Source organism: Salvelinus namaycush, chromosome 19 (assembly GCF_016432855.1).
Source record: "Salvelinus namaycush isolate Seneca chromosome 19, SaNama_1.0, whole genome shotgun sequence".
In the NCBI taxonomy this organism is placed as follows: Eukaryota; Metazoa; Chordata; class Actinopteri; order Salmoniformes; family Salmonidae; genus Salvelinus; species Salvelinus namaycush.
In genome coordinates this window covers 49,803,218-49,822,324 of record NC_052325.1, presented here as the reverse complement: position 1 = coordinate 49,822,324, position 19,107 = coordinate 49,803,218, and the positions used below count along the sequence as shown (strand labels likewise).

The 19,107-nt window shown below is 42.4% G+C and overlaps 1 protein-coding gene across 3 annotated transcripts in view; it reads right to left on the bottom strand.

Annotated features, from left to right (window-relative positions):
• Positions 1 to 19,107, bottom strand: part of LOC120064487 (collagen alpha-3(VI) chain-like) — an 80,819-nt gene that overhangs the window by 14,956 nt on the left and 46,756 nt on the right. For all 3 annotated transcript variants that reach the window (XM_039015097.1, XM_039015098.1, XM_039015099.1), the window contains exons 6-32: positions 15,529 to 16,140; positions 12,866 to 13,492; positions 11,335 to 11,934; positions 10,546 to 11,163; positions 9,906 to 10,240; positions 9,627 to 9,705; positions 9,375 to 9,520; positions 8,982 to 9,074; positions 8,529 to 8,582; positions 8,135 to 8,206; positions 7,984 to 8,010; positions 7,809 to 7,853; positions 7,436 to 7,489; positions 7,250 to 7,312; positions 6,838 to 6,903; positions 6,536 to 6,589; positions 6,327 to 6,362; positions 5,365 to 5,427; positions 4,969 to 5,031; positions 4,132 to 4,194; positions 3,103 to 3,165; positions 1,895 to 1,945; positions 1,631 to 1,666; positions 1,317 to 1,379; positions 950 to 1,012; positions 357 to 389; positions 197 to 233 (exon numbers count right to left, since the gene is read on the bottom strand). In XM_039015097.1, the coding sequence (XP_038871025.1) occupies positions 197 to 233; positions 357 to 389; positions 950 to 1,012; positions 1,317 to 1,379; positions 1,631 to 1,666; positions 1,895 to 1,945; positions 3,103 to 3,165; positions 4,132 to 4,194; positions 4,969 to 5,031; positions 5,365 to 5,427; positions 6,327 to 6,362; positions 6,536 to 6,589; positions 6,838 to 6,903; positions 7,250 to 7,312; positions 7,436 to 7,489; positions 7,809 to 7,853; positions 7,984 to 8,010; positions 8,135 to 8,206; positions 8,529 to 8,582; positions 8,982 to 9,074; positions 9,375 to 9,520; positions 9,627 to 9,705; positions 9,906 to 10,240; positions 10,546 to 11,163; positions 11,335 to 11,934; positions 12,866 to 13,492; positions 15,529 to 16,140 (4,116 nt within the window). The remainder of the gene's footprint in view (positions 1 to 196; positions 234 to 356; positions 390 to 949; positions 1,013 to 1,316; positions 1,380 to 1,630; positions 1,667 to 1,894; positions 1,946 to 3,102; positions 3,166 to 4,131; positions 4,195 to 4,968; positions 5,032 to 5,364; positions 5,428 to 6,326; positions 6,363 to 6,535; positions 6,590 to 6,837; positions 6,904 to 7,249; positions 7,313 to 7,435; positions 7,490 to 7,808; positions 7,854 to 7,983; positions 8,011 to 8,134; positions 8,207 to 8,528; positions 8,583 to 8,981; positions 9,075 to 9,374; positions 9,521 to 9,626; positions 9,706 to 9,905; positions 10,241 to 10,545; positions 11,164 to 11,334; positions 11,935 to 12,865; positions 13,493 to 15,528; positions 16,141 to 19,107) is intronic.

Genomic DNA, 19,107 nt, shown 5'->3' with positions numbered 1-19,107 from the left:
AAAATGAAAAAGAAAACAAGTTTAGGGCCTTTCGTACTCATATGTCAATTTTTTTTAACGTTTTGGGGCTAGGGAGGGAGGTCGGTTATGCAGTGTGTATCTGAGGTGGTTTTACATGACATACGGTTGTGGGTGCCCCGACCGCCCCTTCCGACCGCCCCTTACATGGTGATCAGTGTAAGAATTTTATACTTACGACAGTTGTCTCTGATTTTCTTCACAAGGTCACATTGCTAAGGAGAAAACGGACAATTTCAAACCGATGTTAAGACATTGTACAGTACATATTCCACACATGTAAACTTTGGTCAATTTTCCTATACAAAATGTCTTCTGTCTGATAAATGGATTCCTACCACAACGCCAGGTCCTCTCGGTCCTTTCTGGCCCTGTGGGAAGACAAACATTAGAGTTGAACAGATGGACACAGCTGGAAGGAGACAAAGCACTAGGCTACTTTCTCAGGCCTGGCACCACTCCAGATAACAACACCATTATTTGTGTCCATTTATATAAACAATGAACGGTTTGTAATGACGTTATATACAATACATGTGCTACTTGGCAAACCTCCAAAGACTGTGAATGTTACAAAATTACGTATGGTGATGTTATAATGTGACATTATGTGGGAGGTCATGATATTTAATTTTATGGGTAAATATAGATAGCCTCTTCCTAGAGCTGAATTAAACTGCTAACAATGTCTTAGACTATAAAGTCATGACTATGAATATCTATACAGTTAGGGATTATTATGCAGAGCTAAGGAGAGAATATATGGTTTATAAAGTGTTGTGAACACATGCGGCTGGTTTCCTGGATCCAGATTAAGCCTGGACTAAAACGCATTATAAGTGGAGAATCTCAATTGAAAGTGCTTTTTAGTCCAGGACCATGATTAAATATGGGTCTGAGAAAGGGACCCACTGTAAAAGTCAGTGCTTACATAAGGCCCGGGGTATCCAACCTCTCCTTTTTGACCCGGAGTACCGATTTCCCCTGAAACACCCTAGAACAGCAATACAACAGCATTAAAAGTCAGATTTAAAAAATGATTTTGTATGATTTCATTCCAAATGTATGCATCAATTTACCCATACTGTATGGTACACTCTACCTTGATATTTTTACATTTCTATTTGGTAATTTAGCAGACACTCTTAGCCAGAGTGACTTACAGTCAGTGCATTCAACTAAGGTAGGTAAAACAAATACATATCACAGTGGTTGTTTTAGTTATATTATCAGTTAAGAAACACCCATAGCACACAGCACCCCTCATCCCAGTCTTCCACCCCAGCTAAAGCACTCACCCTCTGGCCACGGTTTCCTATGGGTCCTGGTCCGCCATTGTTTCCTCCATCACCTGCCGCTCCCTGCATGGTGACAGAAACATCAGTGTAGGAACTGTCACATGGAACACTAAGACAGACACCTATCTGAATTTGACCAATTTGAAATGCTAATTTTCATTTTTGTTGCAAAACAAATTGGAGAGGCTACTCTCTACAGACAGATCATATTTCCACCTGAGATCATTTGAGTGAAACAGTGCGCTTCTCTTCATTTCAGCAATCCTTGAATTGAACTGAGTAAGCTGTGACAGTGATGATGTACTTGACATTACCTTTGGTCCTGGGAATCCTGGGAAGCCCTCATCACCCTGTAAGGAAGACACTTGTCAGTTCATTTGAGCATGGGTTGATAATGGCAATTTAAGATAACATCATGCAAGCTCATTAAAACATAGAACATTGATGTATTGATTGATTGGTTGAATTTGTTGGATATTAGTGATTGCATTAATGATGTAGGTGCAGATGGGACTAGTACAGATGAATATGAGGGACAAACAGACATATTGTATTTTGTCACATGTATGATTATTTACCTTTCTTCCTTTGGGCCCTGCGATACCAAATCCATCTCGACCATCTTCGCCCTGTAAGAAGAGAACACTGAGCTTACTGCAAAGCGAATGACCCAATCTTAGTTAACAGTACCATGTGTGCTAAACAATGAACAATGTCACTATGTACAAGCTAACCGGGGTTCAAATAGTATTAAAAATCGTTCAAATACTTTAGCTGTGCTTGATTGAGCTTGCCTGGCACAAATGAACGGTCCAATGGTATGGTTCCAAAAGTGCAAACCCCACCCATCTGGCACTCCAGGCAGACACGAGCAAACACTCAATGAAAGCTGTGAAATACTATTTGAACCCAGGTCTAATGTACAGACTGAGATAATAGTTGAGAAGTAGAGCTGTATGCACTGATCTAAACTGATCAATACAGTACCAGGACACTATGCACCAGTACCGTGTACTAAGTCACTGCATTGCGACAGATCACGTAAGAAGCTAATGAAACGAGACAGAACTTACGAGCCCTTCAGTAAAATGATACCAGTTAAGAGATTAGAGACACATTTTCCAGGTTCTAAGAAGTGAGAGGTGTTCAGAGACGGACATAAATCTTGCTGCTCTTTGAACTGGCCGTGAGTATGACGTCCAGATTGCCATCAGAAGGCCCAAGAGACTGGAGCATGTCTAACGTTCACTACTTGCACATTCCCTCTCATGGATTAGGTTAACAAAACGTAAGCATGGATTTCTGTCTTACCTAGTCCATAGACTGCTTACAGGGTAAATAAACCAATGTATACATTTGTAATTTGGGTGAACTATCCCTTTAACATTGATGGACACTCCCTACAACCAATGTTTATTCCTTACTTACACGATGCTCAAATCTGTGGTGGGGAGTGTGCAAGTGCACACTTCAGGAGAAGAGTAGAGAATCTGTGTCTCACACTGTCACAAGCCTGGGCTCATAGTAACGAAATGTCATAGGGCTACAAGAGAAACAATTCATCTCAGAAATGTATCCACTAAATAGGATAAGAAGGGGAAAAGAAGATTCAAACTCCAATAACATACTGTAAATTATGATATATAGCACTTGTGTATTTTTATTGTATCATCTCAATGTATGTAGACCTCATGTAGTCTACGATCTGATTAATAGTCAGTCTGTTTGTTAATCTTCCCTAGGTGTCAATTGTGTTGAGCTGACAGAATGTAATGTAATGACTTACAGGCTCACCACGAGGTCCCAGAGGTCCCACGATGCCTTTTGGTCCGGGCTCTCCTGGCTCACCCTATAACGATACAGATATACAAAGAATGAGAAGCAGAGAGAGGGAAAGAGAGAGAGGAGAGAGAGAGTTAGAGAAAGAGAGAGAAAGAGAGAGAGAAAGCACACTTCGAAAAAACATTCCTTCTGAGTCGCGCAGAGATTTCCTCCAGATTTAATTGCATTCACCCCCGTTACTTGAAGTAAATTTGACACAGGGCCTGGAAGTTTTGTTAGGGATCATTCTGTGTTGACTCTAATAGGCCGTGTATGTGTGTCCAGTAACGGGAGAGTGGGAGGCTTAGGCCATTGTGAATATACTGTAACCTAAACAAGGCTGGGATGACTGTGAGGCATAGGCTAGACTAGAGCGATGCCAATGATGAGAATGCACTGATCTAAACTGATCAATACAGTACCAGGACACTATGCACCAGTACCGTGTACTAAGTCACTGCATTGCGACAGATCACGTAAGAAGCTAATGAAACGAGACAGAACTTACGAGCCCTTCAGTAAAATGATACCAGTTAAGAGATTAGAGACACATTTTCCAGGTTCTAAGAAGTGAGAGGTGTTCAGAGACGGACATAAATCTTGCTGCTCTCCTGGCTCACCCTATAACGATACAGATATACAAAGAATGAGAAGCAGAGAGAGGGAAAGAGAGAGAGGAGAGAGAGAGTTAGAGAAAGAGAGAGAAAGAGAGAGAGAAAGCACACTTCGAAATAACATTCCTTCTGAGTCGCGCAGAGATTTCCTCCAGATTTAATTGCATTCACCCCCGTTACTTGAAGTAAATTTGACACAGGGCCTGGAAGTTTTGTTAGGGATCATTCTGTGTTGACTCTAATAGGCCGTGTATGTGTGTCCAGTAACGGGAGAGTGGGAGGCTTAGGCCATTGTGAATATACTGTAACCTAAACAAGGCTGGGATGACTGTGAGGCATAGGCTAGACTAGAGCGATGCCAATGATGATCAGTTCTGTACCTTGCGACCCAGAGCTCCTCTCCTGCCCTTGTCTCCGGGGGTTCCCTGGGCTCCTCCTGGACCCTGGAATAAAACATAAACAAATCAGAGAAAATCTTCTCACCATTGACACCCATGGCACTGTCAGGTTACATCGATGCTGAAGCAACGCGTGTTGTCGTATATCATGATTACAAAGCAGATTCACTCCTACAGACACTACATGTGAAATGTGCTCTAACAGTGTCAAGCATTTCTTTCCTGTATGTCGGCTGGGAGGCACATGCATCCATTTTGCCTGCGTTTCCTACAGAACATGTGCTACTTCTATCCAACAGCACATTGCTTGTGTTTACTGTGATTCCCAATTAGATGCCTTTTCATCAAGTTATATGGCGCTGTGCAGTACATCTCAAAGTCCAAACTTAAATGTCAACAGACAAAAAAAACGTCTAATATGACTGGTTAGATAGTTTAACTATAACTAGGACCAAAGTTTTAGGGGGTAACATTGGTACTGTTCCTTTGAGAACCCTACATATGTCCAATCTTTTGTTGTTGAGAATTTTTAAGTTCGTCATTTTCACTTTAACACGTCAGACTTAATTTGCCCTAACGACAAATGTATCAACCCCTACAAAAAATGTCCATTAATTATAATCCACATAATAATTCACATTTCCTGTTGCTAAAGGATTATTTTTCTGCTGTAGCAAACTGAGTCAAATTAAGATCCTACATCTATCTGTATGTCTTGATACAAAGAAGAGACTGAGGTCTTAACATTGCTGCAGAACCTGCCATCACGGCAATATCAGAAGTGTGCCACATTTAAAATGGCGCTGGTAGTTCACGTACCCTTGGTCCAGGGTTCCCGTCCTCACCTCTGGTTCCAGGTGCACCGATTGGTCCAGCTTGGCCCTGAGTAGGACAAAGCATCACAAACACACGTCTACATCAGAGACTGGTCTCCTGTAGAATCAAAGTGACCAATAGATTTGGTGGATAAAAAATTGTGTTTCATTTACAAAGTGAGTGTGATTTGAATCTGAAGTTCAACTGCCTGTTGGACTTAGTTCAGCCCCTTAGCTTCAGTATAAACATGGCTACTATGAAAGCCCATGTAATGACTGATACCAAAAAAAGTGTAATGACAGTAATAGATTTTTTGGCAAGGGACGATAAACATGCACAACGCAAACTACACAATGTTCTGTCAACAAGTATAGAAACACAGTGTATGGAGGCACTTACTCTGGATCCTCCGATACCAGGCTCTCCTTGCACACCATCACCTCCGGGTTTGCCAGGGTTTCCCTATGACATAGGAGAAACCCATGTCTCGGTTAAATACGGTATATGATTAGACCTCAGTAAACATGATCAGTTTATTGAGATTAGATGAAGTGAGTTTACTGCAGATAATTGAGTAGCGTATGTAAAGGACAGTCGCTAGCTAGATATGCTAAGTTTGATCATAGAAAGTAATGGAAAGGGGGATGCTAAGTCTGCTAATTATGATGGCCCCACACTACAGTACATGTATGTGTATTATGGGGGTGTCGGGTTCACCTAGGGGTCATGATAAGGGTTGTACCAAAATGTTTGATGTATTAGAATAATTGATTATACTTATGTTGTATTAATAGAAGGGGGAGGGGTTATAAAACCCCTCCCCCTTACATTTATAAGGTCCTAGACTACAGATGAACAATATATATATACATGATGAGGTTTTAATATTGTTACACTGTTGTTTTCTAATTCTCTCTTTCTGCCTCATTATAAAGAGGTCCCTCTGAGAAATTTGTGACTGTGAAGAAGGACCTCTGCAGGGGAGTGAAGGAGATAAGACTAGTCAAACATTCCACAATAAATCAACTTTGGGGAGTGGACGTTTACTGCTAAGTTTTTAGATGACACTAAAAGCCATTGTTTATATGCCTTGGTAGGCAGGGTTTTGGTCTCAGGAGTAAAAAGGTAATGACGTAGGTATTGACATCACCAGGCTAGACTAACAGTGGCCATGATTTAAGTCTGATGACTGCATGGGAAGTGCTGTCAATATGCAGATAGCAATGGGTAATTTGGTGTGGAAGGGCTGGCTACCCTGATATCAGGCACAGTAATGCAGCCTGGTTATGCAACAATTAGGCCTGCTAATGCAAGGCATCAAGACTGGATATGTTCAGAGGTAAGGTTCAGGGTTCACTTACAGCTTGTCCAGGTGGGCCTCTTCTACCATCAGAACCCTAATACAATCCAAACAGGGAATAAACACATCATACAGACACAGTTATTACTGAGTTACCTCATAATGTGGTGGTGCATAGATAAGTGAACTATTCGGTAGAAAGAAATATTAAGCCAAATATCAGATAACACCTTTTTTAGCAATAGAGAAGAAGAGAGAGAGTAGTCATACCGTCCTGCCTGGTTCACCGGGGCCTCCCTTCTTACCATCCTCCCCTGACTCTCCCTAGGATTCAAGACAAAGTACATCATCAATGACAATAACAGGAAGTGACACCAGTGAAAGAAACATAGTGACGGCTTAAACAGGAAATGAGGTGTGAAGATGCTCACTCCTACTCACTGCACTGTGCAATTGCAAATCAGCACACAAAACATTAAGAATACAAGGAAACTGTATAGTTGATTTCCTATACAAACACTGTAATCCCCACAGGCAGTTAACACACTAGCTTGGTGAGAGGAAGATATTACCACTGGGCCGACATCGCCTGGGTCTCCTTTAGGTCCAGCCACATTGTTATCTTGACCTGTGGTTCCCTAGCAAACACAAAGCAAATGGAATCAGATTCAGAATCAGTTTGGCTGTTAATGATGTAGTACAAAATACTTTGTTGACTAGTTTGGTTGGTTTCTCTGTTATATCTACCATATGAATCCCAATGATTGGGATTCCTGCTATCATTATAAGGTAACACCAACTGAAGACTGAACCAGTATCAGTTTTTCCATCCCTGAACTAAATAATTCTGTAATGAAAACAAGCACTGATCTGTTGAGCAAGGCACTTAAAACTAATTGCTCATGTAAATCGCTAAATTACTGAAATGTAAAATGTAATCTGGAATAAGGCTGTACTGTATTTCAGATGTTAACAGATTCTTACAGGATCTCCTCTGATTCCTGTATCCCCGATGTCTCCTGCATGTCCTTTAGTTCCTTTGGGTCCCTGAACACAGAAACAAACATTTGTGAGTGGTAAGCACATCCGAATAATTAAAATGAATGAATGCATGGAAAAGTAGCCAAAAAATGATGTTTATGAGGTTGCAATGACCACATGAGGACTCACCATTCTCCCAGGGTTCCCTCTGTCTCCTGGGGGTCCAGCGACTCCACTCTTGCCCTGGTGGAAAGCAGTAAATCAGTCAGCCACACATTCAAGCGTGGTCTAAAAGTTAATCATAAGTCATTATATTCGCCTTTACTACTGTGGGTCTGTCTTGTCAGCGTAAGCATTCAAAGCTAGATTTACTGTACATTTTGCTTTGTAAAGTCGTGGACTAAAGGGAGGATTTCAAAAGCACTTCTGACATGAGGCCAATATGTCAAAAGCTGTAACTGTTCACGTAAAGTTCTGTATGACCTTCCAACTTTAGGATACATTTTCAGCACATGCCATAGAAAAACAAATCTTATTGTAAAATAAACTACGCTTTTCTTACCTCTTCTCCGTTTATGCCATCCAGGCCAATCTCTCCATATTCCCCCTGACAGAAGACAAGGGTTATTGAGGGTAAATCTCATCACTAACATTTAAACAAGCTATTATGTGATCAACATATTATCAATTATCATTTGAAGTAAAGTATTGATTTTTCTATTGAAGAAAAACCTCACCTTTTCTCCAGAGTATCCACGACCACCCTGATCAATTGAGAAAAAGGAGATACATTCTTACATATTTTATGCAAAAAAGATATTACATTCTGTTTTGATTTCACATCAGTTAACCTTTTGATTGATACAGTAGTGCTAAGTGGGTACTGACCTTGATGCCCCTCTGTCCAGGACAGCCCTGGAAACCTTGCGTTCCATTGACACCAGGAGGACCTCTGTCTCCCTGTCACACGAGGAGAAGAGAGAGAGATGTCCTGTTACACAACATTTACACTATATTGAATAGCATTGAGGTTGATAATGGTTGCCGTTCATCACCCTAGGGTGCTACCCATTGGTGGTGCAATGTGTAGCAATGTGTTACAGCACTTTGAGCACCGGAAAGGCTCTATATACTGTAAATCCAACTATTATTATTTTTAAACTTCAGAGCAGGCGCATAGTGTGGCCTGAGGGTACAGTCTTACTAAAGAATACAGGAAGAAAGCTGAACAGATATTTGTGAGTTTAAAGTTGTTTCAGATATGAACAGAAATCTGACTTACGGGTCCTCCCTCATCCCCGGGATGTCCTGCTCCGCCTGCTCCACCTGGACCACCCTGCAAGATAAGAAGCATATTACGCATAAATCTGCAGTGTATAACTAACTCATCGCAATAGTCTTTCACAAGGCATTTATATTTTCCTAGGCATTTTTACACACTTAAGTACACTCTTCGAAAAAAGGTATATTTAAAACCAATAAGGGTTCTTCTGCTGTCCCTATAGGAGAACCCTTTGAAGAACTATTTTTGGTTCCAGGTTGAACCCTTTTGGGTTGAATGTAGAACCCTTTCCACAGAGGGTTCTACATGGAACTCAAAAGAGTTCAACCTGGAACCAAAAATGGTTATCCTATGGGGTCAGCTGAAGAACCCTTTTGGAACCCTTTTTCCTAAGATTGTGCATTAGTATACAGTACTTAAGTTCAAGTAATAATAACAAAGCACGTTAGTAACCTTGGGTCCTCCAAGCCCGACTGCTCCTCGGTCTCCCCTTGTGCCGGTGCATTTACATGGTACTGCACAGCACTCCCTCTCAGCAATGTTGTCCTGCAAATTGGAATATATATAAAGTTGGAATTTAACAAAACATTTTCTGTGTACAGCCAAAATTGGTTGATTATCCACTCAATCCAAAACTGCATATCTGTGACTTGACTACGACTTCAAGTATCTTCCTAATGTTCAATGTGTTCATACTGTACAGTAGATTAGTCCTTAGACTTTCTCCAGGTTCTTTCCTAAAAGCATTTGTGTGGCAAAGTTGGGTTACATGGCTGAGTTGGACTGTATGTTACAGGTACAAGTACGAGAACATGTAACGATTCTGTAGTGAGTGACAGCACTCACCAGTTCCTCCAGAAGCTCGTAGTCCAGGTCCATGACATTGAGTCGGAGGGGTCTGGTGTACCTGAAGCCTCGGCCAAACTCCAGCAGCACCGCCTCCTCAAACTTGGGTACCCGCTCCAGACCCACCAGGATGAAGCTGTTCACACCTAGCATGGCACAAAACACATATTTAGTTCTCTTTGTCCAGGATCTTTCTCAGTAGTTTCAACAGCCATAGCAATCCAATAATCCAGCCATAAGACTTATCCTCACCTGAAATCTTAAGTTCTTCAACCCGTCTCTTCATTTCGTTATACTGGCCATCCAGACCGTCAGTCAGATGGATCACAACCTGTGTGTGGTTGGGGGGGAGGCAATCATATAATTTCATTTGACTAATAATGAATGGCATTTATTTCAATAGGTTTGCTTCAATCTCAAGTCAAACTTAACCAAAAAAGATAAATGACGGACTTCAATCTACTCTACTCACACCGTTCCCTGTGGGTGAAGATATTAATTACATTTATAAAAAGAGACAGGCAGACACACCTTGACTGCGTCCGCGGCTCGGCTTTTGAACCTCGAACCGTATGCGGCGATGGTCTTGGCATTGAGGACATAGGGGCCGCGATTGCGCAGGGCCCGGAATGCCTCAAACAGCGTGTCGGCGTTGTCCGTGAACTCCAGGTGGACAGGTTCCGAGGCGGTATCCATGGCCAGGATGCCCACCTGGATCGAGGGGATCTGTCCCGACGAGCAACTGATGCCCGTCATCTTGGTGATCCTCTGGAGGATGGCACCCATCTTGGACTCCAGGATCCTCTGGGCCTGGAAGATGTTCTGCGAGGACACGTCGAATCCCACCAACACCTCCAGGCTGCAGGCTGAGAGAGAGAGAGAGAGAGAGAGAGAGAGAGAGAAGATATGGGGAGGTTGATTGGTGGTTGGTGTTTGGTGCTTCTCTGTACTATGACTTGTAATGTAGATGTTTACCAGATGTTTACAATCCATATGCGGTCTGCTATTACCTGAGTCATTCTAAAGCATAGCAATTTTTTTATCAATGTTCTATATGAAAGTAAAGGATGTAAGCAAAACAAGCATGAGGAAGTGACGTAGATCTGCCAAGATATGTCCTCCTAACACCAACACTAGGGGAAAGATAGGGTAAAATATCTGTGATCCTCACCTTTTGAGGGTTCCTGGCTCACGCCAGTGCACAGCTTGATTCCCTTCACCTCGTCGTCCAATGTTTCCAGGATCTGCTCGTTGAGCTCAGAGAGCTCCATGAACGTGCTCGCCCTGGCCACCGTGGAGGCCTCGCTCGCCAGGTTGTTCAACTCATCCTCAATGTCGCCCACGCCAACGGCGTAGATGCGCACACCGGTGGCCTTCAACCCCAGAGCGGCAGTCTTGCCATCGTCGGATGACTTTCCGCCAGTGACGATCATCAGGATCTGGGGGATGCCCTCATCCTTCCTGCTGCCTTTATCTTTGATGAAGTGGTTCTCCTGCACGTGGCGAATGGCAGCACCTGTGTTGATCCTGCGGCCACCCTTGTACTCTGTGCGACTGAGGGCGCTGATGATGTCGTCCTTGGTCTTGTAGGTGTTGAGGTAGAAGACGTCGGTGACGTCGGTGGCATAGTGGGCCAGGCCAATCTGCAGGTTGTCACGCTCGGTGAAGAAGAGGTCTATAAGGTTCAGGATAAACTCCATCACTTCCTTGAAGTTGTCCTTGCCAAGGTTGATGGAGCCATCCACCAAGAACACGATGTCAGCAGCCTTGGCTTTAGGGAGTCCTGAATCTGAGAGAAAGATAGAAAACAGAGAGAGAGAGCGACGGAGAGGTATAGAGAGAAAGAGAGGTGCCATGTTGAATCCTATTCACAGTATTTATTTGGCTATTATTCAATATTTATCAGTACATTTCTTACACAGAATAAGGCGAGAATGCATTGCTTTGTGGTTTCACTTACTTGGGTCATCAGTTTCTGTAGGGGCCTCCTCGGGGATTGTCCCATTGAGCCTGGCAATGAACCTCTCCTTAATGGTAGGCAAGCCGGGGAAAGTAGGTACCTGAAGAACATCGGCAGAGCTGGTGGCAATCTGGTTAAGCTGCCTGGAGTCTGCTCCGCCAGCCCCAATGCCAATGCAGTTGACCCGAGAGCCTTTGAGCAGAGGGCCATACACAGATACGTCAGTGGGGGACCTTCCGCCTGTGAGGACCACCAGATGCTGGGAGGCCTCCACAAGCCGGACACCTGCCGAGGATTTCAGCTCGTTCCTGATCACATACTCGATGGCTTTGGCCAGATCGGCCGATCTGCCACCCTGCTGGCGTAGTCTTTTGATGGCAGAGAGCACAGCTGGCTTGTTGTTGTGGGAATTGAGAGAGAAATCCGTCTTGACCTTGTCAGAGTATTGGACGACAGCGACCCGAACCTTGTCAGGTTGCACATCCAGCTGCTGAACGATGTTGAGGATGAAGTCACGGATGTGGGCTATGCCACTGGACCCTGTGGTGTCCGATCCGTCTATGAGGAAGATGATGTCCTTCCTCCCCATGTTGAGGTTAGCTGAGAAGTAGAACAGAAAAACAAGTCAAGCAAGTGGGGTTTTACTTTTTATGTTGGCAAAAAAATGTATTTAAAAATGTAAACAAAAGAGAATTGTAACAGTTGAGGCGATATCATACAAAACATAAAAAACAGGTTTCCATTCAACCTTTTTATTCAAGGAAAAGTACATGTTGGATAAAACATGTCACAACAGGCCTGATGGAAACAGCTATTTTGTTGGTAGACTTTCCAAATATTGACAAAACAAAATACGCTAATCAAGGTGGGATCTTTTTGTGTCTGTAAAATTAATTATGTGAGAAAAGGAGGTGGAAGTTGACCTTTACGCGCAAGTATTGATATAATAACCATCATACCAAAAGTAAACTTGGAGTCACGCGATGGTATGTTGTGTAGTCCTTTCACTACGACTCGGGAAATGTAGCATGTAGTTTATTAGGCTACAGATTTTTTAAATGATGATGAACTTCACATGGTGGTGAAAGTACACCGTGATGAGCTTGATGCCCCTTTCCAATAAATATTGAGAGTCTTATTCTGGTGACATGATGATCGAGGCTTGGCTGCCATTTGAAAAATAAATAATCTCATCATGTAGGCTATACCCGCACTGTATCTGGGAGCTGTTGGCTAGAGCGCACGTGCCAAGACCAAAGTGGGCACATTCACTATATAACGCATTTTGTTTTGTTACATAACAATACAGCCTAGGATCAAACCAGGGTCTGTAGTGACGCCTCTAGCACTGAGATGCAGTGCCTTAGACCGCTGCGCCACACTCGGGTGTGAAAATGTTCATATTGTTTTATGCAGATTTTAGAAAATTCAAATTCAAATCTCTCACCAATTGGATGGAAACTTAGCTACATTAAAAAATATATTTGATGGGTCATAACTACATTGGGTTACATAATGTAGAATCTCTTACCAATATCCAAAACAGGAGGAACAAAACTACTGGAGATGTCAGTGGTGGTCATGGTGTTGACTGAAGCAATAAGCTGCTGCTCCACTGTTGGAAGCTGCCCAAAGTTGTTAATGGAGTAGGCGAACTCTGGCTTCAGGGAGATCTGCCTCAGTTCGTTGGGGTTGGCATTCTTTGCCCCGATGGCAAGAGGGGCAACCAGGTTGGTCTTCAGCTGGTTGGCTGGTCCAGAGACGTCGTCGTTGGACTTTCCACCCGTGACTAGAATGAGGAACTGAGGCACACCCTCCTCGATGCGGCTACCGGCTGATCTCTGATAGATGTTCTTGGAGACCCAATCGAGGGCACGGCCAGTGTTTAGACGGTTTCCACCCCTGCTCTGAATCTTCCTCGTGGCCTGGCGGACCTCGTCTTTGGTGGAGTGCTCGTTCAAGAGGAACTCCATATTGGCATCGTCACTGTACTGCACCACTGACACCCTGACCCGATCCAGACCCACGTCCAGCTTTTCCACGACCCTCCCGATCATGTCACGGATGGCGGGGAACTCGCTGCGCACAGCTGTTGTGCCGTCAATGAGGAAAACCACATCCCTCTTTTCTCCGCCAGTGGATACTATGGTGGTGGTGACTGTGGGAGAAGACAAGCACATCAAATGTGTTTGTTAGCAACACAAATTGAGCTGCATTAGGGCATAGATATTAACCAAATTCGTTATGGGGATATTTTATGTTCTAATTGTACTTCATTATAACTATGTTTTCACCTTGCATCGACCCTTTTGACTACTGATCTGTTTGTATGAGTCAAACGATATAATCTAGTTTTAATCTATCATTATTATTAATAATACATTATTAATGATGAACATTTGAGAAACAGTTTTTATTGATATTCAACTAGACTACAGTATCACAGGTGGTGATGCCGATGACTGAAACCCAGTTAACAGTGAATCCGAATGAAAAACAGCTAGCTTTGTAGTGCTGTTTTGACAAACTCCCCAGTAAAATAACCTGTTGTTTTCCTTTTTACCCCACTGGTAGCTAACATCAATCAAAGCTGTAAACACTACCACATGAGCACATTTAGCAGAATTGTTGTTTTTGGTCTCCGGAGACTGTATTGCCTTCAAGAAATATTATTGTACCAGCACGTTGTTTGGTTGTACTTGTGTGTTAGCTAAGAGATAATTATTTTTGTGCCCCTGCAGTAATTAGTGGATTAGGGTTTCCCATGCAAAAATGTAAAACCTCCTCAGCTGACCACTTTGAAGCAATTATTCGCCTATATTTGCTATACCGGGATAGAAGTCAATAGTATGTGTTATGAAGTTATGAGTGGTGGTAAAAAAAATAATAATCGCCAAATGGTACAATTTCTGTACTACTCCATGCATGAATTTCACTGTGGCGTTGGCCCCCTCTGTCAGACATGAAAAAACAATACAGCAAAAGACATAAGTAATGCTAAAGTCAGTGTAGGTCCATTTAAACCAGTTAAAATGTAGCATGGGCGGTGGGGTGTAGTACCACTACTATCCACTGGAGGGCAACTAAATTGTATTCATTCGAAGCACAAGACCCAGGCATTTCCAATAATACCTTATACACTCAGATGTAAAGTGTTTGTTTTAATTGGTAAAAAATCTAATATACAATATATATATATATATATATATATATATATATATATATATATATATATATATTTTTATACAGCTTAGTCCCCGAAATTGGGCACTCGTTAATTCAGTCAAATCAAATCAAATTGTATTGGTCACACGCACTGAATACAACCCGAATAGAACACCTGTGGACTTTACAGTGATATGTTTACTCATGAGGTTTTAAATAGGCCTCTTCTCAAGAAAGTTTGAAAACTTGGCATATAACATGTTTGATTATGTACAATCCCATCTAGCCTATTCATAGAAGCTAACATCCGTTAGCGACTATTCATGAAGACATCTTCTGACCGCATCGCTTGCAGTACAGTTTCGGAAGCATAAGGAACATATCTTTCATATCATTGAGAAATAGTCTTCAAAAAACAAAATACTAAATCACACTTTTATAGGTTTAGTGTTCCCACACTGCCATGTTACAGCGTTTGTTTACGGAAGACAGATGGAAGACAGAGGCAACCACCTGTGCTAATTAGTTATCTAGCATGCTCAAACACCTGTGTGTAAGTCTAACTGGGGAGGAAGTGTAGCGGAAGTGTAGTTCGTCGGATGGAGAGACACAGCCGTATGGATCTGTGCAAACCTGCTAAAGTAAGTGTATGTTTTTTATTTTAAAGATTATTTCTCGCTGATATGAAAGATAAATTACATATGTTTTAAAAACTATCGCAAGTGATGATTATTGACGTTTCTAAATGAGTGTCGGGATTGTAGCTCACATGGTCCCACCGGTAAGAGGTGCTTATAGCTGAGAACCCTTGGGATAAGGCAGATTGCCTTGGGTCCTTGAGAGCAACAATCAATCATGATGCTTTTTTGACAATTTGACACATACGCGACCAGGTAATTAGCCAACCACTGGCCACTACTGTGAAGTGTTGTCCAAATATTCCATAAAATGTGCTAAAATATTGTGAATGAAATTCAAACAGACATTAATCCTATAAAGCACATTAATGATAGCAAGAGAGGGCATTACCATCCACAGTTGGGAAAACAGGGCGTAGCCTGGCAATGTCGTCATCGGACAACTCTGTGAGCGTGGAGATCAGCGTGTCCTGGACTGTGTACAGGCCAGGGAGGTCATCCACAGTGTACGCAAAGTTGGGAACATAGGACACAACCTGAAGCTCCTGAGGGTTTACATCTCTGGTCCCGATGCTGAAGGGCAAAACGCCTGACTTCTTCAGTGATGTCGCAGGTCGACTGATATCATCTGTGGACCTACCGCCGGAGACGACAATCAGGAACTGTGGGACACCCTCCCCCTTCCTGCCGCCACGTCGAACATTCAGCACTTCACTACTGACAAACTCCACTGCCTGACCCAGGTTACGTTCCCGGCCGCCTCGCTGCCTCAGTCCATTGACAGCGTTCATAACCCCCTCCTTGGTTGTGTGGGAGTTCAGGTAGATATCTGCATTGGGGGAGTCGCCATACTGCACCACACCAATCCTGATCTTGTTCTCGCCCACGTTGAGGTTCTTCACGATTGAGCGGATGAACTCCTGGATGATGGGGAACTCCCTTCCGACGCCATCTGAGCCATCAACAAGGAAGACGATATCCTTCTTGGGACCCCGAGACTCAGCTAAAAGGAAGGGAGAACATACATTTTTAATTAACCACTGCTCCTTTTGTAGTAGGTAGGCTAATATATTTCAAAAGCATGTTTCACAACGATGTTCAATATCCTTTTGCAAACAATGATTGAACACTTCAGCTGAAGGACTTTGCTTCTAAGTGTCTTACCTCCCGAGCTAATGAATATGGTAGGATCGGGATACCTGGCTTTGACAAGTCTTGACAAAACAGAGAAGAGCTCTGTCTGGATGTTTTCGAGGTTCCGCATGTCACGGACAGAAAATGTTTCGTTAGGGGAATTTGAGATTAACTGCTCCTGTAGTCAGCATTTCTAAGGCCAATACTGACAGGGACCACACCAATACGCTTTAGCGCGATCGCTGAGAGTTCAACACTATCACTAGACTTCCCACCACTAATCAAAATTAGTATTTGTGGAACACCCTCCATGTGCCTGCTACCAGAGGAAGCGGTAAAGACATTGTCCCTGACATACTGAAGAGCTGCTCCAGTGTTGAGGGGTCTCCCTCCTTTAAGTGTGATGCCTCTGATTGCATGTATAACCTTGTTTTTGGATGCATAAGTGTTGAAATAGAAATTGACCATGGCATCCTTACTGTACTGGACCACAGAAATTCGGTCTTTGTTCTCATTCACATTGAGCTTCTCAACAGCTCTCAGTATAAAGTCTTGTATAACTGGGAACTCATTTATAATGTCATCAGATCCATCAAACAAGAAGACAACATCCTTCTTGGTTTCTTCAGGTTGAGCTAGAAATTACAATACATGTATGCTGTGTTTTGTATAACGACTCATAAAAGCATTTAGACATTTAGTCATGTTTTATTTTCAAATTAACTCATTGACTAACTTTCGATTATTCCATAGTTCTTTGGATGTCACCAAATTGTCTTTCCACTATGAAAAGAATAGACAAGTGACACTTAGAAAAATAAGGTTACTTACCAATACGAGTGGTACGCTTTAAAGTGAACAGTACATCTAATAAGATGTCTGGAAGCTCTCCAAAGTCAGTGATTGGAAAAACAAAATTATGAGCAGCGGTGGGAAGACCAACTGAGTCTGTGCCAATACTGAAGCTCAAAATGCCAAGATCTTTAAGTATCGAAGCCGGCTGCCTAGCACTATCGCTGGACGGTCCTCCTGTGAGCAGTATCAGTACTTGTGGAACACCTTCAAGATGTCGGCTTCCCGAGATGGTGCTAAAGACATTGTCCTTAACATACTGTAGAGCTGTCTCAGTGTTGCGCGATCTTCCTCCCTTGTGTCTTAATGTTCGTATCTTGCTGATGACAGTGTCCTTGGATGAGAAGGAACTCAAGTAGAAGTACACTACAGCTTTACTGCTGAACTGGATCACTGCTACCCTGTCTCTGTCTTCGGCAACGTCAAGGTTTTCCACAACTCTTCGTACAAAATCTCGCATAGCAGGAAACCCACTCCGACTGCTGTCTGAGCCGTCGATGAGGAACACAATATCACGTCGTCCGATCCGCGATTCCACTAGGGAGAATAGTACATGTGGATTGAACAAGATGCAATTCGTCATATCAGTACTAAAGGGGGACAGGGGTTTGACATGCTATAACCATTTGGCATAGCAAAGAAAGAACCAGTGAAACAAAAGAAGAAGAAAAAAAAAATCCATCATGGAGTGGTGAGAGTCAAGCGAAGATTGACACTTTAATAAAAGATGAGATGCACGAATCTTAAAATACGCAGCATTTTGTTTTAAAATGCAGCAAAAAATTCAAGCAAATAAGAAAGGAGCACAGATGAATTTACCATCACATGCTATACATTGCAGGCGAACAGAGCACATTGTCCTCTGTGTTGAGGACAGTGGCAAATTAAGTCTCTAAATACACCACCAAGATTCTACAATCTTGTCTTCTCTTAGGAAAAGTGATATCATCAAACGAAAATATACAATTTACGGTTATGAGCCTGCTTTTCCTAAGGAGAAGAAAAGGACTCATTGTTCTTAGTTGGAGAACAATGCCAATCAACGGCGGGACAATTACATTATGCACATGGGATTCATGAGTTTCAATAAGTTATTATATGAAAAGTGTTTCTGACATCCCTTACCCAAAATGCCAGAACATTTCAAAGTAGTGATTCTCATTGAAGATAAAAGCTGATTCTCCAATCTATAAAGATCAAAGTATTCTGAAAATGTAAATGCCAAAGAAGGATTGAAAGAAAGAGTTTGCAGCTCTTCAATGTCTGTAGCTTTTGAACCGATGGTGATGACCATGATACCCTGTTGTTTCAGAGCATGAGCGGCATTGCTAATTGGGTCTCTGGATCTTCCTCCACTTAAAATGACTAACACCTGTGGAACACCAAGCAAGCGTCTACTTCCAGCTGAAGCAGTGAAAACATTGTCCTTGATGTACTGGAGGGCGGCCCCGGTGTTGAGAATTGCCCCTCCTTTGTGCTTCAGACTTCTAACAGTGTCTAGAATGTCCTTCTTTGTTGTATAAGTGTTCAGATAGAAGTGGACCTCTGGATCTCTGCTGTACTGGACCACCGAAACTTGATCTTTGGTTTCCTCCACATTGAGTTTGTCCACAACTTTTTGTACAAAATAACGCATCGCTGAGAATCCACTCCTGGTGCCATCAGAACCATCCAGAAGGAATACAATGTCTCTCTTTGGTACTTTATTTCAGGTGGGGAACAGATATTCAATTAATGTAAATATAACTTACGAAGGAATAATGATTTTATAAGATAATGCATTAATTTACTATATCTCTGGTAAGCAACTGCAGCTGATTGAAGCAAATGCATTCCAGAGAGTTGAAGTAAATGACATTGCTGCAAAGAAGAGACCCTTAGTAAGACTATGCTGAAAGAATTTGAAGAGAACAATGAAATGAAGAATGAAAAAGTTTTCTAGGAAAAAAGGTCGTAATAATACCAAGCATAAGCATGAATGCAA